The sequence below is a fragment of the Rattus norvegicus genome, chromosome 5 (assembly GCF_021556685.1).
Source record: "Rattus norvegicus strain SHRSP/BbbUtx chromosome 5, alternate assembly SHRSP_T2T, whole genome shotgun sequence".
NCBI lineage: Eukaryota > Metazoa > Chordata > Mammalia > Rodentia > Muridae > Rattus > Rattus norvegicus.
The window spans coordinates 22,040,128-22,067,192 of NC_141538.1; the positions used below are offsets into that span (position 1 = coordinate 22,040,128).

Here is a 27,065-nt window from a genome sequence, read left to right on the forward strand (position 1 = left end):
TTTCCTTACATGTATGTCTGTGAAACATTTGAATGTCTGGTACTTAGGAAGGTCAGAAGGGGGCATTGGATTCCCCACCCCAGCAGGAGTTACAGATGGTGGTGAACTACGATGTCAGGGCTGAGTATAGAACCCGCATCCTCTGGGAGAGCAACAAGTGCTCTTAACTACTGAGCCATCTCTCCAGTCCCGAGATTTAGTTTTTAATCCTCAAGGAACACGGGAACTACTTTTTCACATACAAAACAAAATCCAGCCAGTTAAAGTTATATCATCGCTGTAAGTGAGTAAATTATAATATCCATTAATCACGATGTATTATTCACAGACTGCCTCTCACAATATAAGGACTGAAACACAGGGAAGAGGTCCTCAGATGTGACCTGCCCTTTGCAGGAAGAAGGCCTTTGGGATGAAAGCGAAAGTTGTCTCTGCGTCAAGCTGTTTCCTCTCATTTGTGCAATGCTAGCGTCTGCTGTGGGTGCCTTGCTTCCTCTGTGTATTGTTAACATTCCCAGAGATCTGACTGGACAGGGACGACGGGGAGGATGTGACTTCTTAAAGCTTGCTCTCTGGAAGGCTTTATTTTAAGGAATGAACATTTTTGAGTTTTGTTTGATTCAGTCTTTCGTTGGTTGGTTTTCTGAGACAGGATCTCACTATGTAGGTCCTGGAACTCACTATGCAGGCCACACTGATCTTGAACTCAGAACTCTGCCTGCCTTTGCCTTGAAAGCGCTGGGATTAAAGGCACATACCACCACTGCCTGGCTGTCCCCCATCCCCCTCTTTTTAGATTGATTTGTTTTTACTTCTTGTTTTTGAGTGCTTACCTGTGTGAATGTATGCTCACTGTGAACATGCCAGGAAAGGGCTTCTGTCCCCTGGAGTTACAGACGGTTATGAACTGCCACGTGAGCTGAGAATCGACCCTTTGCCTCTAGGAGAACAGCCAGTGCTCTTACCCTCTGAATCATCTCTCAATCCAATATATTCTTATTTAGAAGCAATTTAGTTAAAACTAATAATCAGCCAACTTCCCACATCAATTATATGCTTTTCTTAAAGGTAACTCTCCATCCTTTTGGTGGGTCTGCTGGTGTTCCAAAGCTGCGGACACAGATGTTAAGTCACGGCTGAATCCAAATTCCTTATCAGCATTTTCAATGTCTTTAGCAGCTGCGTTCTTTCCTGGCAACCTTTTGCTCTGCCTCTGGAAAGCATATTTTTCATCATTTCAAAGGATGTAAACGTTTCCAGGCTCCATTGTTCTCGGGTTGATGAGTGGGAGTGACTTTGTTTCTTTAACTTTGATTCTAGGGGATGTAGCAAGTCCACAGAAAAGCTACAGCACGAATAGTAACAAGTATTTACAAAGTTCACAGAAAAAAAAAAAACTTGTCAGACCCTAAAGTTCCTCTTGTCCCTTCTCTATCCCAGCCTTACCTACCCCCAGGGACAGCTGCTACTCTGACCTTTGTCATAATTTCCTGACTTAAACCCACGGATTCTGGAAGTGGTGCTTATGCGTGCAGGCCAAGTCTTTCTATACATAGTTTAGTGCAAGGTCTTTTGTATATAGTTTGACTACTTTTATGTGTGGTACAGCATGTATCAAACAGACTACTCCAGCTTTGTCTGGGCTTAATATTAATGGGTCACACTGAATATATTTCTTCTCTTTTATTAGACATTTTTAATGAATTCATCCATGTTTTGGGATGTCATAACAGTTAGTGCATATTTGTTGCTATATGTGTGTGTGTGTGTGTGTGTGTGCAACAGATATAGAATTTTCTTCTTTTTTTTCAACATTCACTGGTAAAATCAGAGTTACTCCTAAGTTGTGGCTACTGTGAATATTGCTTTGATTGTGGTTTTGGTGGTGCATGAATATTTTTTCTAGGAGTAATGGATTTGCTGGGTCATAAAGTACAGTCAGGCCTCTATGTCTCTGGAGTCAACCTGTGTTAGGTGGAAAATATTTGGGGAGAGGGTTACACTTATGATACAGGGTTTTCTGTTCATTTCTTTCTTTATACCTAAGCAATATAGTCTAACGACTATGTACGTAGCATTTGCGTTCACTAGGTATCTTAAGTTACCTAGAGGTGATTAAAGTAACCATGAAAATGTGCACAAGTTGGATCCAAGTACTGTGTCATTTTATGTGAAAGATATCCTTGGATTTTTATGTGCTCCAGGATCGTAGATCAATCACCTATGGAGTGTATAGATAGACCAATCTCTATGGATTATATAAGAAAGACCATGGATGAATCATTGCCCTATTAATACTGTCAACAGGTCTCGGTTTCACCTGTTCATAGCAATACACAATATACCTTCTCCGGAACAGTGGACCTGTGCCTACAGCATGGCTCCAGAGCAGCACCGCCTGTGTGGTGACTCAGAAGGCTGCTGTCATCAACTTTTGTAGGCCCTTTGGGATTTCATCACAACGCTTTGTCATTAACATTCAGGGGTGCTCAAAAAAAAATAGCCAAGGCAGGGACTGAGGGAGCAGCCATAGCGGCCCTCGAACCCCAGCATTTACCTACAGTCATCAACATACTTTTTGATTTCTGTCAGCCGGGCTGGTTTGGAGAGTTTCTTCTGCGTTTCTCTGATTACTAATACAATCAAATTCCTTTGGTTCATCTGAGCCATTGTAATCTCTCCTTTTGAGAATGTGCATCCGAGCGTTTACCTCTGCCTCTGGAAAGCATATAAAAGCTACTTAAAACTGATTTGTAGCAATTACAGATTCGAGATACTAGTCCCTTGTCGGCTGTATAAGTCATGGAAAATCTCGTGCTCTGCCCCTCCGTCTCTGTGTGTGCGTGGGGGTGGGGCGTGTCAGATATTGATACTGGGTGTCTTCCTCATTTGCTCTCCACCTCATTTATTGAGCCAGGGGAATTACTGCTCCTTAACCTAGTCAGACTCACTGGCCAGTGAGCTCGAGGAATCCTATCTCTGCCCCATCAGCACTGAAGTCACAGGGTTATGCCTAGCTTTTAAATGGGCGCTGGGCATCCAAACTCCAGGCTTCGTGCTTGCAGAGTAATCACCGCTAACTCCCTCCCTATTCCAAGAGTGCATTTTCTTATGTTTTTCTATCAGTATGCTCGTAGAACTGAGGGCTTGTCTATAAATTAAAAATACCATAATGGAATTTGTGATTGAGTGTAATTTATTTTTTATAGGTCTATTCACTTCATTTCAAGCATGAATGTCTAACCTGCATGTGTGTATGTGTAGTGCTGTGTGCAGGCTTTATGCTCCAGAGATCCTGAGAGGGCACTGGATCCCCCTGGAACTTGAGTGGATTGTTACTTGTGAGCTTTATGTGGGTGCTGGGAATCAAACTTGGGTCCTGTGCACGAACAACAGGTATTCATTACCTCTGCACACTTCCAATATGATTTAAAAGACTAATGGATGGGATCCATTTTACAATTGCTCTCAAGGCAAATAAAGAGACACCATGTTCACCTTTGAAAGACAAGTGAATGTAATTTACTCAGCACTCTCTGATGTTTAAGAGGTAGCTTCTGCTTCCCTTTCTATCGCTGTCTTCGGTTTGCTTAAAGCTTATTTCTAACACGTTCTTCGCATTTCTCCTCCATGGTCTTACTTACACTTGTCAATCTTACTACACTATAAAGCATCACAGAGTATTATATTAAAAAAAGGAATTATTTTGATAGAGATCAGCCTCTGCCTCCTCTCTCCCCCTCTTCCTCTCCTCCTCCTTTCTTTGCAAGGCTGGGGATGGAGGGCATCAGGCACTCTACCACTGAGCTACACCCCCACCCAGAGAACTCGTTCTCAACGGCCAGAAGAAAATCACTGGCTACAGGCACTCCTAGAAATCAATGCTTTCTTGGTCTGCTTATTTCGAAAATACTTTAAAAATAACAATAATACTTCCTTCTGTGAAAAATAGGCATAATCATTGTTGATTTTAATAAAAACAGAAAAGATAAGAAACAAGTAGAAGCCACCCCAAATGCTGTCACCCAGAGCCACTGTCATGTGAGCCTGCTGCCTGCCACAGCTGACTTACTAGCCTGCGAAGGTGCCTGTCCACTCCCAAGCCATTGTCTGAAGGTGGCTGCAAAGGTCTGTCACAGCAGGTGACACACTAGCAGATCTTTAGGGTGCTACCAGCTGAACATCCCTCCTCAACTTTATTTTTCAAGAGACCTATGGAAACAGACGGAGAAAGGGGAATTTTGATTATTATTTTTTTTTCTGCTTTGCCAAATTACCGGAAAAGAAAAAAGGACTTCCTTAAAAAAATACAGGCATTTCATTGAAGCAGTTTCCAAAATAGTGAGACCTTTAAAAGCTACATTAAAGAGTTGGCATTTCTCAAGGGTTTCCACGAGCCAGCGTTCCTGAAGGTGTGGGAAAGACCACTGAAGAAATCCAGGTTTCTTGCCCAAAGAGTGCCAGGAGAGGTAGCCAGGTGTGATACCTGCCTTCAGCATGGGCACTCGCCAGAGACCAGGCCTCTGAAAACCTTGGAAAATATTTCTTTGACCCTAGGGTATTATACTTTCAAGTGTGTATATAAGCAGCTTTTACAGGTCTACAGGAGGTCTTCCTGACTGCATAGCTGATATAACCCAGGCATGGAGACACACACTCAAGCCACAGAAACCAAAAGATGGGGGCAGGAGGAACACCAGAGTCAAGCCAACCAAGCCTACATAGTGTCCAAACCAAACCAAAACAAACCACGTACTTAGCCACTTTATAAAATTGTCTGCATTGTTTCATTAATAATAACCAGTGCTTAATGTGTGTTGATGTATTTTCTTTTACACTGTCCCTTGCATGTTCATTCTCTCTCTCTCTCTCTCTCTCTCTCTCTCTCTCTCTCTCTCTCTTTCTCATTATAAAGTTTTAATTTTCTTGTTTATTTTGCCTTGAATAACATTTTATTTATTAACTAGAGGGAAATATTATTCCTCATGGTAAATTGCATATAGAGTTTTCACAACTATTGTTGTATAAAACCTTTTAGATTTTGCAATAAATATTAAGCATTCCGTAAAGGAGTACAAAGAATTCCCACATACCCTCCAGTCACTGTGCCCTTGGTATTTAACACCACAGTATGTTTTATCTTAAGCTTCCTGTCTATAAATAAGCTTCCTAGCGCCACATTTGGGAAGCACAGCACTTGGGTTCTGCATTTGACCAGCATGCTCTGCTCTCGGTCCTCTGTCCAGGTTACTATAACAACAGCACAAAAGTGGCTGTAAAGACCCTCAAGCCTGGCACCATGTCTGCTCAAGCATTCCTGGAAGAGGCCAACCTCATGAAGACCTTGCAGCATGACAAGCTAGTGCGGCTGTATGCTGTGGTCACCAAGGAGGAGCCCATCTACATCATTACCGAGTTCATGGCCAAGGGTGAGTGGCATCCCCAGTCCAGACCCCTAAAGGAGGCAGGTCGCATAGCAAAGTGTTACAGTGATCAGAGAACCCTCAGCTTTAGTGTAAAGCCTACTCAGTACTGGGAAGTCAGAAAGTAAGAGAAAGAGGACATTACATAATCACAAAGTCTGAGTAGTCATAATTCTAAAACAGCTTATTTTTCTTCTTCAGCATGATTGAAATTTCTGAATGTTACTTTAAATTGCTAATAGGGTCTGAGGATGTGGTTGAGGTGGAACGCTTAGGTAGCGCCTAAATTTAGTTAATGTTTTTTAACCCATGGAAGTTAAATCCCTGTGTTGTGGAATCCCTGAAGAAAAGGTCCTAAGTAGCCATCTTTCCTGGTTAGCTCTTTGGAAATGGCTATCAATCATGATTTTCTTTCCCTTCGCCTTCAGTCTGGTAGAGAGATACTTCTAAGCCCTCACATTGTTTTTTAAGTCTTTGGAAAAATGAGTGTAGGGAAGAAAGCAATGTGAGTAATAATCCTAAATTAATAATTGCTCCTGCAAGTCTGACTAGAGCGTGCTGTGATAGTCAATATGTCAGTAACTGTTTTCAATGCTGGAAATCATACCTAGGTCCTCACTCATGGTAGACAAGTACTCTAGCACTGAGCTAACAGGAAGTTCTATTAGCCAGCAGGTTAGAAGCATGGGTGTTGCATATTTTAACTTAATATCTGTTAACAAGTGCCGTTCAGAACATCATTGACTCAAAGCATTCCCCATAAGGGGACATGTGCTGTCCTATTTGTGTTTCGCTTTTCCCAAGGCTGGCTAAGTACGTTCTCCTTGAGCTGTGTCCCCAGCCTCAGAGATATTGTTAATAACATAGAAAGAACTCCATGGCTTTGGTTGCTATAACTGAGATACCATACTCAGGACCAGGTGCTTTGTCATTTGTACATGTGGCATTTCCTTGAAACACTAGTGTTCGCTGAGTACTTAACATGTACCACTTTGGCCAGTGGCTTCTGTGTCCAAGAACTAAGTGCTATTCTGTGACACTAAGTGCTTACTACCCACCAAACCCCACATTGTACAACTTAAATCCCCTTGCTTACATTTCGACAAGAACTCCTTTAGCGCTACAGGGCCCACTTTGCAGAGACTTGACGATAAGAAGTAGACCAAGGCTGCATATAAGATTGGTGCTTGTGATTCTATGGGAGAAAGAGGTCTCATAGATATGAAACCAGAGGAAGTAGGTGGGGGCTGCTGTCAGCACCAAAATTAGGGAACTGACTTGTTTCCAGTGCAACAGTTCTCCCAGAGCCTCAGGCTTCTTCTGAGGTCTGTACTTTTTCTGAAACAAGTCAGAGCCAGCCTAACCTGATGCCTAGAAGGGAAAGGCCTTCCGTGAGATGTGCTTCCTGTCTTTCTGTCCCAGACAAGCTGACCAGTGATTAGGCAGCTGCAGGATGTTACTACACTGGCTAGTTCTCTAAAACATGATTTCACATAGCTATAGAGAGAAGATGCCACCATCTTCCCATCTGCTCTAAGCGTAGCCAGTCAACAGTAACAGACTGAAAGGGATTGGGCTTGCGCAATCTCAGGAAAAGGTTTTATAAGCATTCTGAGCTACAAAGCCCATCATTTTATGGGAGCTTCTCCCTAATGGCAGTTTTCTTTCTCAGTACTGGAGATGAATCCTAGGGTCTCGAGCATGCTGGATAAGCACTCTACCCCTGAGCTCCACCACAAACCCCTTGATGGAATTTTTGGCTTTTGCCTCGTGTGCTTGCATGGCGTTGACCCGTCCTTCTTCTGCCTGCAGGTAGCTTGCTGGATTTCCTCAAGAGTGACGAAGGCAGCAAGGTTCTGCTCCCGAAACTCATTGACTTTTCAGCTCAGGTGAAGTATTAGGAAGCCCAGTGAATGTGCTTGTACTCTTGCAGATGCAACGTCTCTTCCTGTGAGAAGGAACTCCCTTTGAGTGTGTGCGTGCGTGCATGGGACTGTCGTATGTCTGTATGTCTATATGTCTGTCTATCTGCCTTCAGACCCGCTGGTATATCATGCTCTATGAAGCAGGTCAACCTCTTTATTCTGGATCACTTTCCCATAATTCATAGGAATGGCGCTGAGCCTTTTGAAAAGCCAATTCCATACCGTGTAAGTGCATCAGCCTTTAAATCATGCATGTGTTTAATCAAGTGTGATTCTAGTACACTGATTCTCTGGAGTCCTGGCATTCTGCCTACTCTTCCTCTTAACCCCTATTGTGTGTCTCACTAGGGGTCTGAGATATACTCGCTTGTAATGTCTCCAATACTAAAGAGAGTTAACTATTTTTTTTTTTGGAGTCACATACTTCCTGAAGTGTGTTTATAAGCCAAGGCAAATTCCCTGGAATCTGAACTATGCCTGGTGCAGTAAGGAAATATACATTTCGGGGAGGAAGGGAAAGGAACCAGAGCCCTGCCTTCTTTGCCATCCTGGACTCCTATACTGGCCCTGGCTCTAAGGTGCCAGTGCAGGGCTTCATCCACTTAGGACGATGGTATGAAGACAACTGCCCTGCAGGAAAGGCAGCATGGCTGGGTGCAGCTGTGGGTCCCACAAAGCTAGCAGAACAGGAAGTGGAGAAAGCAGAAGTCTGATAAATGTCTATTGCACTGAACACAGATAAAGAGGCCCTCTGCTTTAGTGGTGTTTCCTACTAGGCTGGAGAATAGAGGACCACTGTAAAGGTTTGTCCCGTGGGGCAGGGATAAGGTAATATGGCACACGTGGCCTGGGTCAGATTGTGCCCATAGTTTGGGTCAGACTTTACACACAGCAGGGTATATGCTGTATCTAATGGCTGTCTTTGTCTTTTTACAAATGGGTATCTATATTTGGTTTTGTACATCTTATTTGATAAGACGTTATCTTGTAGCTGAAATTCTGAGGTCTAAGTCTGGGTGTCTGAGGCTACCATATGAAGGGTAGCTTTCATTGACGTATGAATAAGACTAGGGAACGGTTGCTTTCTGAGCCTTTGTAGCTTGCAGGCATAATGTCCACAGAGCCTACTCTAACTGTGGCAGTGCATCTGGATACCGGACCCATTTACAGGACTCCATTTTAACCAGCCTAAACCCCGTTGGTGACTGGAGAGGCTAGACACAATCAAGACACCGCCACTGTCCTTTCCAGCTTGTGCCAGATGAACTCTCACTTCCATGTCCCAGAGCATCTTTCCAGGGAGGTGGCCCTGGGTAAACTGCCGAGTCATCGAGGTGAATGCAGCCAGGGATAGCCTGAGCATGCAGGCTCAGGACAAACACACTCACTTCTCCCTCCCTCCCTCCCTCCTCCATCCTTCCCACCTTCTCTCTTTTTCTTCCTTCTCTCCCTTCATTTTTTCATAGGTTGACCCCAGGACCTATGCATGTGAAGCCTGTCCGTTACTCAGCTACACACCCAGGCAATTTGTTTTCTTCATACCTAAGATCTCGTTCCTTCTGTGTTCGTATCTGTTCAAAACACAAGCCCCATCCAGACTCTGCCATGCTCGTTCCCTTGGGGTGCAGCTGGCGAAAGCACCTGTTTACGCTCCTTCGTCATTTGTTCCACTTGCTTGTGACTCTTCCTCCTGTGACTGGGGTGCTGGGCTCACCCCTGGTAACAGTCTTACACAATGACTTCTACAGTGTTCCTCTTGCCACCCTGATGCCCTGGGTTCCATTTATGGAGGTATTGCGCAACGGGTTGTCTTGTCTTTCATGTGTGTGTTTTTTTAAGTCTTCATATGCCGGTTGTGGTGGCGCACGCCGGTAGGATTTGCTGAAGGAGGCAGAGGCAGGAGGATCACGAGTTCGAGGCCAGCCTGGGCTAAGTTTACTTCATACTTCTCAAGCCCTCTCTTAATTTTTCACTTGCCTCTAGTTAACTTTGTCCATTTTCTGTGGAGAATCGCACAGGAACAGTGAGTATTAATGAGATTAATCTAGATAGATAGTTGGTGGCTGAATACTTAGATAATTCATCCCTGCGTCCCATATCTTTTCCCCAGCTTATTTCTTAGGGTAGAAATTGGATGAATCCACTCGGTATTTGAGTCCTAATTTAATCAGTGAGTCAGGTGTATAATACGTTGATGGTCACTCTGTCCTGTTAGCATTGTCATATACGGTCAAGAGTGGAAAAAATTAAATGTTCGCCATGGGTACCATTACCGTCAACAGCAGAGATTGTGTCTGCTCACAATCAGAAGGACAAGGAAAAGCATGAGGGGAAGAGTTGGGACTTCCCCATGACCTACTTCTCTACTTTCTCTTTCCCGCCCTCCCCGGGTGTCCAGTTGAGACAGAAAACCCATGATACACATGGCCACTTCCCAGTTCATGTGAGAGCTGATTTCATCACTTCCTGTCTCAGGAAAGCTCTGAAAAGGCTTATGGGGCACCCGTGTAATCCTCGCTCTTCAGCAACACCCCTCCAGCCCATGTAGCTCCTGGTCACTGGGTAGCGGTGAAGGAATTTTGACTGGAACAGATTTCCTCACAGCTTTTCTCCTTGTACTTAAACGCCGTTTCATGCTTTTCTTTGCTTAGAGGGGAAAGTGATGCCTTAGGAGACATTTGACATTTCTGAGCATATTACCTTCACCAAAATCCCAGGATATACATGAAGAAAAAAACAAAAAACAAAACAAAAAAAAATGTAGCAAAAGAGGCAGAAATTAGTTGGGAACACCCTGGGACACAACCAGATGTGAAATCACAAGCTTGTAAAACTGAGGAGAAAATAACATACAAAATTTGAAGATCAGATAAAATCCCTTCGTCTTTCTGGCCCAGTGAAGCACAGCATTTTTTTTTTCTTTTTTTTTTTTTTTGCTACTTGGCATCAGCACCTCTGAAAAGCAAACACAGTTTGCACTCAGAGAAACACAGTTATCTCTGAGCAAAGCTGTAAAAGCCCATCTGTTATGATCACGGAATCATAGCAACAATTAACGTCTGCTTTAGCTTCTTCTAGCTAATGAAGCAATCTCCCTTACCCAATGAGAGCCCAACAACTCTGATGCATTGACTGGCCTACTTAGTGTGTTTTACAAATGCGTGAGTTGACTTCGATTTGCGGGTGGAATTGCTAGGACTTAGCCCAGGGTTTCTTGACTACAGACCATCTATCAGCACGTTCACCTGTATTGTATTGGCACTGGTGGTCAGCATTCATCCCGTGATGATTTCGTGTCTGGCCTGTCATGGCGGGTGTTTTGCCTCCATTGCCTTGCCTTGCCTTGCTGATAAGTTAATGATTTCTTTAACTCCTTTCTTCTTTCCACTCATCTTTATTGTCAATGTACACCTTTCTTTCTTCTGAGTGTGGCCTTGAACTCTTGATACTCTTGCCTCTACCTACCTCATGCTAGGATCACACATATGCACCGCCATTCCTAAGTCATTGCATGATGTAGTAATTGCCCTTGAGATGTCTCTTGCCATTGGTATTAAATTTGAAGTCACAGTCTAACTTTGAAATCAGTAAGCTGAGGAAAGGAGCAAATCTCAATTCAAGTGTTTCTCAACCTCTTTCAGTAACTAGGAGACTAATCTGTGATAAATCAACTGGAAGGGACAGCATAGAAATGTCCTTAGGAAGCTCCTAGAGTATTTGATAATGTCACCGGATGAAATATGATATTAATGTTATCTCTTTACTCTGTCTTCGGGAGGAACTGAAGAGAAGTCAGACTCATTTCCCAGCTCCTGACTCTTGTCCAGCCTCATTCCTTCACCACCATTGCTCCCATAACATCCTCACAAAGCTGCTGCTTTTGACCTGTGCGCCGTTACCTCTTTGGGGGTCACCTAAGAACATTGGAAAACACAGATGTTTACATTATGATTCCCAACAATAGCAAAATCACAGTTACGAAGTAACAATGAAGATAATTTGATGGTTGAGGGTCACCGCAACATGAGAAATGGTATTGAATGGTCCCAGCATTAGGAAGTTTGAGAACCATTGTAATACGGATCTACTTCATGTTCAAAGCCTTGTTTCAGATTTAAAACATAAACTCAGCACTAAGGATTGATCTCTAGGCAGTTGCCTGCAAGGCAAGCATTGTACCCCCAGGTTACACATCAACTCTTCAAAACTAGGATCTGTAGCCTTATTGCCAAGGCCACCATCCTCAGTTTATTTCAACAGAGGAAGAGGCACTGACACATAGAAACCGGCTTGAAGGCAAGTGGAAGGTTCTAGAAACTGGCTTCCCAATACATGCAAACCTACACAACTGGCGGTTGCCTCACGCTGTGAAACGGAGGACGTATTGCTGCAGTTGTGTACACAGCATCCGGTTAGGTGTTTTATGGTCTCAGCTCTAGCATTGCATGACACAAAAACTCCTTCTCTACTGAGACTACATGAGTTGCCACTCTGATAGAATTAATGACCTTAATGTTCTAAACAAAGGGGCATAAATACGTTATTATTATTTTGGTAGCCAGATTGAGGCAGGGCAGTGGTCTCTTTTCAAAACTAAAAAGATTTTAATTGCTAAGAAAATAACTGTGCACATTTATAATGCACAGTGTGATTACTTTTGTCGGTTGCTTTTGAGACAGAACCTTGCTATGTAGCCCAGGCTGCCCTCAACTCACCATCATTCTGCCTCCACCTTGAAAGCGTTGTGATTACAGGCATGTGCTACTGTCCCAGTTCAGTGTGACTTTTAACAAAATTAATACATTTTTATTGTGTGCACACACCCGTGCACATGCATACATGTAAAGTTCAAAGGTTAATCTACAGGCGTGTGTTCTCTCCTTCCATCACATGGGGTCCCTGCATACAACTCAACTCATCAGTGTTGGCAGCAAGTGCCATCACCTGCAGAGCCATCTCGGTGAACAGTCAAAAGTCACTGCCCTACCCGTTTTGACATCCACAATTAGTCACTGGTAACTGTTGCCACCCTTTTACACTTCAGAACTCTAGAATTCATTCCATATGTTTTACTGTAACTTGACCCCATTTCTCTTTATCCATTTTGAATAATGAGTTTCATTCAAAACTCATTTTGAAGCATGTGACTTAACCCTTGGGGCATGAAAACTTATAAAAATGGACCAGTGAAACTGGAGCCGATGTAGGAATTGCAAAACTGGATAACAGGCAGTTTTCTTCAAGGGGAAGAAATAGAAAGAAAAAAAAACCCCACTTAATTGTCAGTTAAAAATAACGCAAAACAGGAACTCTATTTGTGTTTATGGTGGGTTGTGAGGTTAGCATATTAGGCAGAGGGACTGTGGTCACAAACACAAATGAGCCCAGAGGAGTTTTTTTGTTTTGTTTTGTTTTGTTTTTGTTTTGTTGTTTTGTTTTTCAGGGTTTGATTGTTTTATTTCTTTATTTCTTTTTGAGAAAGAGCCTCGCTCTTTAGCCTAAGCTGGCCTCAAACTTTCAATCCCCTGCTCCAATTGCCATCTCTGGGATTCCGGGTGTGCGATGGCACAGTCGTCTGTATTGTTTGAACCTGGTTGAAATCCATGCTAGCCCCAGAAAGAACCCATGAGTCAGATTGGCCTTGAATCTTGATACTCTTTTGTCCAGGGTGATAGTTGCTAGTTTGTGTTATCCTGGAGTCACAAGTCAGCTTTCTCTTTGGGAATGTCATGGCATCCCACAGGGCCAGACTTAATGGAGTGAGTGGCTTAGGACCAGTGAGGGTCCTCACCAGTTACATTCAAAGCAGAGGAAGGACAGCACTCCTTGGGATTTCTCTGTGCTCCTTTTACCTTCACCATGTGGCTCTCTCCTCTCTTTCACCCACAGTGAGCAGGGAGCACAGCCTGGCTCCTTGCTAGGAATGGGATGAGCAAGGCATACTCAGTCTCCCAGAAGAACATGGCTTATTGTGGGAGGCAGATGCATGGTGGGTGAGGACAGGGTTCGGCACCAGAAATGTAGCCAAAGTAAGCACCTTATGTTGCTCTTAGAGCACTGTAGACGGGGAAGCTGGAACCCAGTGGGGAAGGAGAGCTGACTGTGGGGACAGGACCACTCCATCAGCTTGGGAAAGGCTCAGACTGTGGAAGTGAGCTTTGACTACGGGCGGTTACTGCCTAGAAAAGAAGCTACAAGAGTTGCAAGTGAAGCTTGTGGTGGAATGAGAGAAGCCAGTGAGCGGGACATAAATGCTGGGGACCCTGCATATGTCTGTCAGTCACAGTGAACTGTCTTTTAGATAGCTCCACGGGTTAAAGCTGTATTTGAACAACACGAGAGAGTGTGCTCAGTCAGAGGTCCTGCCTGGGCTGCAGTGGTTTTGCTCTCTTAGTTAATGTTTTGGCGCTTGGATGAATACATGGTTCTTGGAGTCACTATGACATCCATGGAAAACTCTAGCCAGGTGGATTTCTGGCAATACCATGGCACACAGGCTTCTGAGGCACGATGTCCTGGCAAGCTGCTTGGCATGACGGCTCTGGGAGTGTCAGGAACCGACCACTCTGCAGCAGGAATGTGCTGTTAAGTCTGGCCTTGCCATGTTGGATACAGGAATGACTAGAAAGGAGGGTCCGCAGTGTGGGTCTAACTTGACTATGGCTGTCAAGAGCCCATGTATAGGGAGTGTGGATGTGAGCACTTTAAGATTTGGGCTCCTAAACCATTGAACTGAGAAGGGGGGTGGGGGGGGCGGGTAGAGGAATTAGAGAAAGGACTGACGAAGCAGATGGGGGTTGCAACCCCATAGGAAGAACAACAATACCAACCAACCAGACACCCCAGAGCTCCCAGGGACTAAACTACCAACAAAAGAGCCATGGAGGGACCCATGGCTCCAGCCATGCCTTGTCGGGCATCAGTGGGAGGAGAGGCCCTTGGTCCTGTGAAGGCTCGATGCCCCAGTGTAGGGGAATGCCTGGGCCGGAGGCGGGAGGGAGTGGATGGGTGGGTGGGGGAAGCACCCTCATGGAGGCAGGGGAAGGGGGATGGGATAGGGGATTTCTGGAAGGGAAATGGGGAAGGGGGATAACATTTGAAATGTAGATAAAGAAAATATCCAATAAAAAAATGAAGGGAAAAAAAAAGAAGCAGACTCCTAGGAAAACACAAGACTGCCCCTCCTGCCCTCTGGTTTCTATTAGCCACCATGAGGAATATCAGAAAGAAGTGCTTAGAAAGGGAAAGGGGGGAAAGGGTTATTTTGGTTTATTTTGGCTCACGATTCCAGATGTTTCGGTACATGGTCAGCTTGTTTCATTGCTGTGACCCTGTGGTGAGGGAAAACACCATGCTGGTAAGAGTGCCTGTCAGAGCTTGCCAGGAAGCAGAGAGAGAGAGAGAGAGAGAGAGAGAGAGAGAGAGAGAGAGAGAGAGAGAGAGAGAAAACGAGGAAAGGTCCCAAGTGTACCCTTCAAAGATATCCCCCAGAGACATCTCGCCAGGCCCCCACCTGCTAAGTTTTCCTCACCAATAATGACGTCCATGGCCGTTGTGGATCCAGGGCTGGGCGTTTGCCCACTACACACGGTACTGGGTTCCATCCCTAGTGCTGTAAGAGAAATAATTAATTCACAAATGGGTCCTCAGGGTCCATCTACCTCTCAGTAGCACTGTCAGCTAAACTTGAGTTTTAGTAGGAGACAGTTCTTATCTAAGAAATAGGAGGAGCCCTTGCCAGAGCTGGCCATCTATGATCTAAATAGGCCTTCATTGCCTTAGAATTACCTTGCCTCCAGTGTTTTATTATGGTGCTAGAAAACTGTGTTATACAGGAAGAACTAGAGACTGGGGGCGGGGTCAATAGTAGGTGCCGAGCATGCTCAGTTGTCTACACCGAGCAGCTGCAGGAGTGGCACCACCGCTCTGGAGTAGGAATAAGGTTTGGAATGCTGTGAGCACAGGCTACAGGCATCCTGGGTTTCAGATGCTTTGCTATGGGGTCTGGGACTTGAAGATGGGTGGAACTGATGAGCTCTGGGAAGTTGGGTTATAGACACAATTAGGGTTTCAAAAGAACAAGTGAGGAGTGAGGAGGTGGAGGACGATCCTAAGAGGGATATACAGGGACAGAACCAAGAGAGTTGGCATAAAGTGCATCATATCCTTTGTGGAGCAAGTAAGGCCACAGAGCCAGCTACCCATGGAGTGGGGGTTTACTGAGAACAAAGAAACTTACATTGCATTTTGGGGCAAAAGAGCCTTCAGAGAATTTTGCAAGGCCTTTCTCAGTGTACTGGTTTTGGGGAAAGTCCCTCTTGGCTGTTTCTCTCCCCCATTCCTAGACTTCCTTTCTCCTCCTATTCTCTGCCTGACTGCTCTTCCTGGTCACCCTTCCTTCCCCTACTCCCCCACAGCCCTCCCCAGGCCATTCTCCACATCGTACTTTCTGCTCACACACAGAGGGAGCTGTATACTTTTCATTCCTTAAGTAGGCTTATATTAAGTCTTAGGAAGGCAAAAATGGAAATGAGATTACATTTTAGTTATTGGCCTTTACAATAAACGAAAGAACAAGAAAACATACTGGCTTTTTTGTGGAGAAGAGCTTTCTCTCTCTGCCCCAGAACATCATGTGCTTCAAGATGTTTGTGCAGTAGCCTCTTGGACCCCAGGGTTTTGCAAAGTACAGGAAAGTGGAGTCACTGAAAGTGGCCTTCACCCCAGTTAGTGACCATTTGACTTAAATGTTTATCTTAAGGTCATGTTGTTTCTGGAACACATTCTCTTGGGTTTCCTTGAGGTGTAGGCAGTGCATGGGAGGTGTGGGGCATTCTTGAGTTCTGCATTTCCCTCTGGAACATTCTTTCTGGATTTTACTGCCATGTCTAAGGCAGCAATCTGCCCCACGGCACCTGAATGTCTGCTCAGGAAACCTAGACACACCACAGCAACCTGCCTATTTCCATCTCTCCGCACCTCTACACTTTCCAGCCTCCGCAACTGCCATGCTCCTCTCTGTATCCATGAGGCCATTGTCAGTTTGCACATTTGAGAATCTATGGCCTTTGTCTTCAAGCATTTGAGGTGATTGGTATGTTGATGGGTGTACATATAACGAACTACCGCTTTATACCTACAAATAAATATAATTGTGTGTGTTTTATAAAAATTAAGCAGCAAGGTCATTAAACTTTAAACATCCCACACACGTTGGCTTAGTTCGGGTTTGTACTGCTATGATGAAACATCACAAACAAAAGCAACCTGGGAAGGAAGGGGTTTATTTTTTCGTATGCTTGCAAATAACATCTAGTCTCCATTACTGAGGAAAATCAGAACAGGAACTCAAGGCAGAAACAGAAACAGAGGTGTGGAGGAACATTGCTTTCTGGCTTACTCCCCATGACTCACCCTGCTTTCTTACACACCCCAGGACCATCTGCATAATTACAATCAAGTCAAATTAAAACAGAACTCAATGATATAAGACGTTCAGCGTTTGATATCTGGTAACAATCCATACTCTTCTGGACGCTACAGGACTTAGGCAGCGCACACAGCTTGTCTTGTAAACTGAAGCCAGGTCCACTGCACAACTGCTGCTGTCGTTGCTGGTTGTCCCATGGTACCAGCATCTCCAAAATATTGGGTCTTCACTGTAAGTGGGTTGCACCTACACCAACAGCCTCTCCTGGGCTTTCATCAGGGACTCTAACCCTGCCACATAGTGCTAAGCCTCGCTGCTCTCCATGACCCCTTCAATCCTGGGGCTCCTACTTCCAGGAACCTGGAGACAGGAGCTGATGCAGAGCCCGTGGAGGGGTGCTATTTATTGGCTTGCTCTTCATGGCTCGCCCAGTCTGCTTTCTTATACCCCAGAACTACCTAACCAGTGCTGGCACTGCCCACAGGGAACTGGGCCCTCACCACGGACAGTGTCTTGCCCACAGGCCAATCTGATGGGAACACTTCTTCATTCAGGTTCTCTCTTTCCAAATGACTCTGGCTTGGGTTAAGCTGACCTAAAACTTGGCCAGGACCCATAAATCTCAGACAGAGAGTTGGCTGTCAGCTCTTCTTTTCTCCTCTCTCCTCGGCTTCCTTCTTTCCAAGTTTCACTAAGTAGGCAGGTCAGCTGCTGGGTTTCTCTTTTCCCTCTTCCCCGTCTCTTCCACTTCCTCTCTCCTCTCTCCTCTCTTATTCTTGGGTTTTCAAATATGGCGGTTAAAGAGGGGCTCGAAGATGGTTTAGTATGTTAAGCACTTGCCACACAAGCAGGGAGAATGAGTTCAAAGCCCCCAGCTCCATGTAAAAATGGGGTGGAAGGTAAGGACTCCTGAGGTTTCCCTTTGACCTCTAAATGTGTTCTGTGGCGCGTGCCCATGCCCTGCCCCGCCCCCAACCTCAGACACACATACACAATTGTGGTTAAAAAATACATATCGTCAAATGCACCAGTCTAACCATATTCCCTGCTGTCAGCAGCATTAAGTCCATTCACACTGTTGTAAAACCAAAAACACTCTGTTCCCAGCTCCTCTGTTGCCTTCTCCATGACCCCTGGCAGTACCTTCTGTCACCCTCTCTTACCCATCTTTCTAAGTCTGCACACTGTCTGTATCTCACCACCTGGATGGCTTTCATGCAACTCCCCTCCATGGGTTCCGACCAGCTCCAGTGGACCACAGCCCCCTCCTTCCTCAGCTCTGCAGCTCACAAATGCTTTCTGGACTCAGCGTCTTTCCCAAATTTTCCTTCCTGGGAGCTACTGTCCTTTGCCTCATGCCTGCCCACACTCTTGCTGCCAACATTTGACCTCCCACCTGAGCCACTTCCCCTCCTGTCTGCTCCATGGTTCTCAGAAGACACTGCTAGACATTTCTTCCATAGCATGTACAATTACTATTTCAGTGAGTTCTTGTTTGTGTTCGCATCATCCGTGAACAGCAGCAGAGCCTTGAAGAGAGTGGGTGCTGGGTAAAAACTCCATAAGTCATTTTATTGACCCTTAAATTGGAGCACACCTGTCTTACTTCACATAGCTCTGAACTGGCAACTGGAAGAATGTGTGTCACCTTGAAGGTCGTCTGAGGCTCAAGTGTGAACAAAAACGTTTTCATGTTCCTCGTCTTCCTCGTGTTTAGTCCCCTACACAAAACTTGCCTAATCGGTTAAACAAAAGCAAGAGAAGAAGGAAATAGAATGTGAGTATCTGGATTGTCAGAGAAAACAAAGAGTGGCTTTGTTTCACGTTCCTTGTGGCATAAAGAGCTCCAGGAAGAATGAAAAACTATAAACGAACTGGTTGAAACTGAAGCATGAGGGCAGGGGGTGCACAGTGGAACAGGTGTTTTCCTCTCTTGGCCTAAGTCTGGGCCTTTCCTCAGCACTGCACCTTGATTCTGGAATTCACATGGTGAAGGAACACTCCTCTACAAAATTATGACTTAAAGCTGGTAGAAAATTTTCCACCATTTCCTGGGTCATACCAACCCCTTGTTCCTTTAAGATACGTGGTACAAGTGTGTTTCTTACCTCACTTTTTCTCAGCGCATTCCTACACAATGTGATCCTCCTGCTGATTGTAGACCCTTTGCTTCATCCCCAGAGCCTCAACTCCCTTGAAGCCCTCACCCTCAGACTGCTTGCTGCAGTCCTCCTGGGGTTCCTGGATGCTTGCCTCACCATGACACAGAACACTGGCTCTAAGCACATCTCCCACTGTTCCCAGCAATCCTCACTTTCAAACTCAGGCTGTTTCTTACTTCCTGCCCTCCAGGACTCTGTCTTTTACTCCTCACGGAGTCCCTGGGTGGTGAGAGAGAGGTGCTCATTGGACTTTTAATCCTGCTGTCTCTACTGTTCTCATTTCATTTTAGTGTTGCCCCCTCACACGTCATTGTTGCCCCACTTCCTCCCTCATCATATTCCCTCTTTTCTCTCTCTCTCTCTCTCTCTCTCTCTCTCTCTCTCTCTCTCTCTCTCTGTCCCCTCCATCACACCTTCCGGGTAAAATCTTTCCTGGCCTCGTGCCTGGCCAGATCTTCATCTCTTAGACCCTTAATTTTCAGTTATGTGCTATTATGATTGCTGGCTTGTCGCATTTCTGATTCAAGACTACTCATCTGTGGGTCCTGCTATATGATCCAAGCCCATGCCTTTTCAGCTCCTGGGCACTAGTGTGTCTCTTTCATCTGCAAACTACCCACCCTCGTGGGGCTCTCAGTGGATTACCTGGCTGGACTTTTCCCTGAGAGGGCCCTCAAGCAGCCTCAGCCCGCCTGACGTGCTACACTGCATTACAATGTTACACTGTGTTACACATTGAGCCCTCGCCTCTCCAGCTGTTTCTAGAGGTTTGACTCTCCTGTAAGCGCAGGTTAAATTCCTATGATTTAAAGTTGAGCAGCTGCCTCAGGAATACAATGTTTCCTTAGGACCCCTGATTCTTCCCTCAGCTCTTCTAGGTTCTGGTGGCTCTTGGCACTCCCTGGTTTGAGGCAGGGTTCTGTGAGTCGTGCCTACCCCAACCTCGTGTCTTTGCCAAGACTCCTCTGCAGAAGAAAAGCGTCCCTTGGTTGTTTACTTAAACAGCAACCAGACATTAGACATGGGGTGTGCCCTGAGCCTAGAATGGCATTTCATCTCAGGATCTTTAATTTATTAAATCTGCAAATATTTTCTTTATATCAGTGGTTCTCAGCCTGCCTAATGCTGCTGCAATCCTTTAATACAGTTCTTCATGTTGTGGCGACCCCCAACCATAAAATTGCTACTTCATAACTGTAATTTTGCTGTTATGAAATGTACTATAAATGTGTGTGTTTCCCAGTGGTCTTAGATGACCCCTGTGAAAGGGTCATTCCATGCACACCCCGGAAGTCATGAGCCACAGGTTGAGAACCACTGATTTGCAGGGTCAACTTTTGTATTCTGAAGGATAGCCATTTGGGGCACTGTAGATCTAGTAAAACTGTCCAGCTCTGAGAGCACTGTAGCTCCTGTCTCCAGCTCTAATGCCTCCCTCCAGTCCACTGCTCTCTTGGTTTCTCCACACAGATGTCTGCTAATCACATCACACTAGCCATGCCCAGCCGAGTTGCCTTTTCTTCCTGCTCCAGAACCATTCCCATTTGTGGCTGGTCTCCTCTCGCTGAAGGCGACATGGTCCTTAGAGTTGCCAACCTTGACACTCTCCTCAGTCCTTTACTAAATGCAGTCCTACACAGGTGACTCACATGGCTACCTCTGCCACCCCCTGGTGACTTATAGGGTAACTGCCTGCTGCTCTTTGCTTCTGGTTTCCCTGCTGGTGAGACCACTGGAAACTGGCCAGAGAACTGTGGGATGAGAAGAGTTGAGTCATACCTTGCTTGGAGACCTCCAGAACTTTATCCATCACTCAGGACAGACTGAGCCCTGATAGAGGCCATTGATCTGCACTTTGTATTAGATGATGTTCCAGGTGTTAGCTCTCTACATACATGTCTGTTCCGTGTTTAGACAACTGTGTTGCAGAGTCCCACTTCATATCGTATCCTGAGTCTCCTCTTATGTGCTTGTTTAAACCTATGTATACCTGGTCTGGTTATCTGTAATCAAGGACAGGCCTTGGGTGTCCTTTGGGTTTAGATGAGCCTAGGAAGTACTGATGGGAAGTTGCTGGGTGATGCTTTCACAGACCATCTTGCCAGAAGCCCATGCTTCTTCCTCTCTGAGGCACATCAGCTGGAGGAACTGGCCTTTTGTCATACTCATTAAGTCAAGGAAGCCAAGGAGTCAGCTGCCCAATCCTGCGGGTTCAGGCAAACTCTGACCAGTGAGCAGACACATTCCTTTCAATGTTACTCCAGCCTCTACCCCCTCCTGCTTCATAAGGAAAAGCTGGAGTGGCAGAGGGAAACCGTTAGGCTCCATCCATAAACACAGACTATTTTGAAAACTCACTTCAAAGGGGATGAAATACAAATAGAGATGAACCTCGACTCTGTTTCTGGAGTTTATTAGATGGCGTTACAGACTTCCTTGAAGCTCATCCCAGGGTGAATGCATTAGTGGTTGCTTGCAGGGCACAGTCTAACCAATTGAAATGTAGAGAGGAAACAATCCATTTCCTTTGTTCCTGGCTTGGTGTCTTGACGAGTCCTTGCCTTCTGTCTCCCTTATCAGAAAGTAACCGTGATAGACCTGCACTCTTTCTGGGAGACCCCTGCCTTGAGAACAGGGCGGGGCCTGTAGGCAGGGATGTCTGTGTCAGTGGATACATGGACGGGTGGGTGGACGAATAAATGCAGTTCTCTCAAGGAAGGCTCCCACCCACCTCAGAAGGACCTTGACCTTTCAGTCCTTTGATACACTAAGGCAAAGCTACTGTAGCTCAATCAGTTTCAGTCCCAGCAGCAACAACAGTAATGGTAATAACAGCAGTATGCTGAGCTGGGGGCACCTAGAGAAGGCACAGTGCTTTTTTCCCCCATGTTTTACTAAAAATCTATAAATATGTGTGTGCCTGTCACAATGTCATCTGTTCCTGACTGTTTCCTTTGCATTCCCCTACAGACCGCACTTAGGTCTCACCCAGGTCTTCCCTGGTCAGCAGCAGCACAGAGCACAGCTGTGCACAAGGACCAGACAGCTGCATCAGAGGGTGGCTGTCTTAGTTCTTGTCAAAGTCACAGCTCACTCCCACTGAGCAGTTTCAGCCTCGAGCTGAGGGAAGCATTAGGGGCTTGGAGGCATCAGGAGTCCCCCGTTGGTCACAGTGCACATTCCACAGCAGGAACAGTCTTGACTCTGAAGAAGTACACAGTGGCCAGTGGCAGTTCTCTTGTTCCCTCCCCTCCCTCACTGGGGTCAGTAGAAAACTGCTTCTTTCTCCTTTCTTCGTGGTCTCTGTAGAGACCACCAGGTACGGCACTTCTACCACTGCTGTGGCAGTGAAAAGATTTCTAGCACGTCAGCCACTTCCTGCCCTATCCTGTGCTTGTCAAAGCCATAAGTCATCTCCATGAATCCATGGTAGTCAACCTGCATAGCCAGTGTACCTGAGACCAGGCTATGCCCTCCTGGCCTCCTCCCACATGGCCTCACATCTGGCCTCTCCAAGACCAACTCTAGTGTTTATAATTTATTTCACTGCCGTAAGCACATTGCTATTGTTAGTCATTTTCCTATCCGTACAGTTCAGGGCTGGCTGAGGGTTTAAGTGGCACAGCGATGCTTAGCATGTCAGGGCATGTCAGCAGCACATGCACACACACAAAGGGTTCAGGGATGGCAGTACAATCAGGATAATAATTATTCAGGCTGGAAAAGTGGCTCGGTGGTTAAGAGCACTTGTTGCGGGGTTGGGGATTTAGCTCAGTGGTAGAGCGCTTGCCTAGGAAGCGCAAGGCCCTCGGTTCGGTCCCCAGCTCCGAAAAAAAGAACCAAAAAAAAAAAAAAAAAAAAAAAAAAGAGCACTTGTTGCTTTTGCAGAGGACGCAGGTTTGGGTCTCTGAATCCGCATGGTGGCTCAGCTATCCATAATTCCAGTTCCAGGAGTTCTGAGCCCATCCCCTGGTTTCTCTGTGCAATAGTCGTGGAAGCGGTACATGGACTCATACACGCAGGCAAAGCAGTCATTGTGCAAAATAAATAAATCTGAAAATGTTATAGTAATAATTATCCCCCACTCCCTTTTCCCATTAAGCTCAGGTTTATGAGTCCTGTATAAAGAGCTTTTATCCCCTGGGCCATCTGTTTGCAGTTTTGAGATTAGACTGAATGAATGGGAAGAGAAGACAATTTCTTCTTCGTCCCACCCTGCCATTCAGACATCCACATGGCCTGTCACTCTCTACTTATGTCTGGTATTAAGCACTTCCACACTGTGAGTCACCAAGTCTATCGTTTGACACCCATTTCTAACTCCCCATATTCCTTTGATGACCAACCTGCTAACCAGCTTTCTGCTTTCTGTAGCTCTGAATTTGACCATTTAAAGCTCCTAACTTGTTTTATTTAGATTAATATCTACAAGGTTCATGTATGTTGTAATGTGTATCAGATTCCCTTCCTTTTGTTGACTGTATAATGTTCCACAGTATTCACCCATCAGCGGATATTGGGTTACTGTTGTGTGTAATGCTTCTCTGAGCATAGATGTATGTTGTGGTTGTCCAGGCACTGTTTGTACTTTGATATCAATCCTGCTTCCTCGAGAGGGGCTGCCTCTGATGAGAAGTAGATCACATACTCAGGTGATCTCACTAAACCTTCACCCCATTCTGACTGATCGAATAAAGGCTAGAGCCGATCGGTGACTGGACAACGGATGGGAAAAGTGGGACTGGAGGTCTCAGAGACGGGGGGGAGAGAGAGAGAGAGACAGAGGATGAGGAGGTGGAAGGAGGATGGAGCAGAACCACATGTCCTGGAGAAGCTGCAAAAGGGGTCTCATACCTGAGAAACAGATTAGTGTAGTGATAGATCTAGGCATACGACTTACAAATATAATAACGGTTGTGTGTTTTTTATATGGGCTCATTGGGGTAAGAAATTACCACAACAGATGTACAAGTATTGCTCAAGCCCCTACAATAGTTTCTTCTATGTGTATATAATGTGTGTGTGTGTGCGTGTGCGCGCGCGCACGTGTGTGTGTCCATGTGAGTACAAATGCACATGTGCAAGTATAGGTGCATGTGTGTCTGAAGGGCCAAAGCTCAACCTCATGTATCACTCCTTAGGAGCAGTTTACCTCCTTTGGGGCAGAGTCTCTCACTGACTAGGATATCAGGGGATCATGCTATCTCTGCCTATCCAGCACTAGAATGCTACCATAGCCGGCTTTTCTATGTGGGTTCTGGGAGTCAGAGATCTTTTCTTTCTTCCTTCCTTTCTTTCTTCCTTTCTTCCTTTCTTTCTTTCTTTCTTTCAGAAAAAATTTTCTGGGACATGTAGTAATTCTATATTCGCTAATAACAGCCCACCCTGCTGTTTTGCCCGGCATCCACTCTGGTCCCTAGCCCCTCACTAGCCCACCTTCCTCTTTTCTAGTGAGTTCACACAATTCTCAGAGGAGTGAAGTAGTCACGTGTGGGTTATTGTGCAAGAGAAAGTCTAAGAAAACTAACTGACAACTCCCCTCCACCTCCTGAAGAAAGTGATTCCCCTCATGGAACATACTAATTTAATTGCAGTCGGTCGCTTGGCGGAGCCACCTTTGGAAACCCGCGTCCCTGAGGAATCCTTGCCTGTTGTTGGCTGCTTACATTCTGACCAGCCACAGATGTGGCTTTGCATGGGCGTGTTCCGCTCCCCTCCCTCGTCCTCCGCTGTGAGGGCAGGCCAACAGACTTCCAGTTTAGCCTTGGCTGGCTTCTCAATTATCTCATCGTCTTCTTCCTCTTTCTCTTCTTTATTTGGTGAGTGCTCTCATTTTAAAGGCAGAAGCCAGTGTGCACAAGGAGGAGCCTACTAAACATGGCTTCTAATCTTGGTCTTCCTTGGAGCAGGCCTTCTCTGGACTCCGGTTCCTCTCCTTTGTGATGAGTGGCACCTGTCGTGTGGCCTAGCTTTGACTGTTATAAAAGTGTAGCAGTGTCAGGGTGAGGAGAAGCTATTGGGTGACAGCCGCTGTCATCAGCACCATCAACATCAAAGCTTGGATCGTTCTGTCTAGCTGGGTTTTCTTAGGGAAATGTAGATATTATGACTGAATAAAACTAAGAGTTTCAAGAGATTCAACAGCAATGAGTGGGCTTTTTGATCCATGCTTCCTCTACCCACATAATAGATTGCAGTGCAGGGACCCAGTGTGCAGAATCAGTGGCCATTACTAACTCTTGTTTCTATGGAAATGAAGAACCAATGGACAAATGCAGCCCTGCTGGGAACACAGAGAAATGCGAGTCCTTGTTTTGCTTGGTTTGCAAACTCTGTTTTCTGTTCTTATCGCTACACCTTCTCCCCATTGGGAGAGACACTTTAGAGATTGTGATGTGTACCAGTTGCCACTCATTTTCCCTTCCACTTTACTGGAGTCATCCTTACTCCATGGGCTCTTGGTGCTTTAACTATCTGGACCCTTTGCTCAGCCACAGGAGGCGAGAGGAATAGAAGCTTGCTCCACAGATCAGACGAGGCAGCAGAACGGTGGGTCCCTTCTTCCACCCTTCGGTGGCTCCTTCTTTAGAGTCTCTCCTGCTTCTCTGGATGTCTGACTATTCCCACAGCCCATTCTAAGGCAGGCTGTGTTTCAGTTCCAGCTTCTCATTCAGGCTGGAACTTCCTGGGATAGAGTTTAGCTTTGCTTGAGAGATCGCATTCAGTTTTCCTGAGTTCCTTTCTCCCTGAGACTCTGACTCTGGTGCAGGTGTTTCTTATTAAAAACAGAAACAAACCTTCTTCACCTGCTACCCGCTGATGTTCGCAAAAGCTGCAGTAATTAGTGGGCGTAAACACTGGAGTCAAGTCACCTGTGAGACCCTCCATTATCTGTCCAAAACATCAGGAAGTGTGGTGGCGACAGCTGACGAAGGGCACAGTTAGGAGCCACCTGGATTCCAAGCACTGTTGTGGTGGGAGCTAGCCCAAAGATACCACTCTGTGGGGTGCTGGGATTGACCAATTCCACACAGGGAGGCAGATGACTGACTTGGGAGCAGTTCTCACTAGCAAGGAGAATTATCTGAGTTCTGCCTGGGTTTGCAGACATAATTGTTATTTCCAGCTAGAGTTAAATCCCTCATAAAGAGGGCTCGTTGCGTATCACTGTGGGCCCTAGATGTTCTTCAGACAGATGTAACTGTGCTGTAAGACCCCAGCATGGCGCTAAGTGTGCAATGGGGATGTGAAGTTTAAGTTCATTAGCAGAGAGGGACCAGTGTTGCCTTCCTCAGAGCGATCCTGGGGCCCGATGAGACAGATTGCACTGTGCACCCCTTGTGTGCAGGATAGGAAGACAGGCTTTCTATGTAAGCATTGTTAGTGGATGGGACCTTTATGTTAGCATGCCCAAGCAAGATTCTTCTAATATCTTTAGTCTGATTTAACATTTCTAATGTTGTATCCTGGAAGAAAATTATTTGCAAAGTAATAAGACCCTGGAGTTTAGAGTCAATCGACACCCAGCCCACCATATGTGTGTGTGTGTGTGTGTGTGTGTGTGTGTGTGTGTGTGTGTACATGTAAGACCGTTGTGCTATAAGAACCACTTTGTGTGAAAAATCACCCATGGTTACCCAATTCCAATGCTGTGCCAGCCATTGGCTGCATAGACAACCGTAGTCCCAGATTATAGCACCTAGTGATGATGTCACCCCTTAGGTCATGTAAGTATAACACACAATGCTTGAACAATAGAAAAATCGCTTAATGATAGATTTTTAAGAATGGATCCCTGTTGCTAAGCAACATAACTGTGTAGCTATATTCATAAACTAAGGCATGATGACAGGCTAGCAGTCCATAGTGACCTCTGGGATTCTGACCATGGTCTAAGGTCCAGCCCTGATTCGGCTCACTCTACACCCCCTCATCCCACCCCCCAAAAAAATCTGAGCCTACCCTTACAAGAAGCAGTGTGTGTTTTCTGCATGCTGTGGCTCCTGGAATGACTTCTGTTAGAGGCTGATACTCCCCATTCTGACATGTGTGCTTGGCCAGACCTGTGGCTCTGGGCTTTTGGGAGGGCAGGATGTTCAGCTGATTGGTCATTGAAGATAATCAG

General features: G+C 45.6%; 1 protein-coding gene across 6 annotated transcripts in view; it reads left to right on the forward strand.

Moving 5' to 3' along the window:
- The window catches only part of Lyn (LYN proto-oncogene, Src family tyrosine kinase), a 115,344-nt gene that overhangs the window by 77,319 nt on the left and 10,960 nt on the right, over nt 1–27,065 (forward strand). For all 6 annotated transcript variants that reach the window (XM_087551323.1, XM_087551324.1, NM_030857.2 and 3 more), the window contains 2 exon segments: nt 5,247–5,429; nt 7,236–7,312. In XM_087551323.1, the coding sequence (XP_087407449.1) occupies nt 5,247–5,429; nt 7,236–7,312 (260 nt within the window).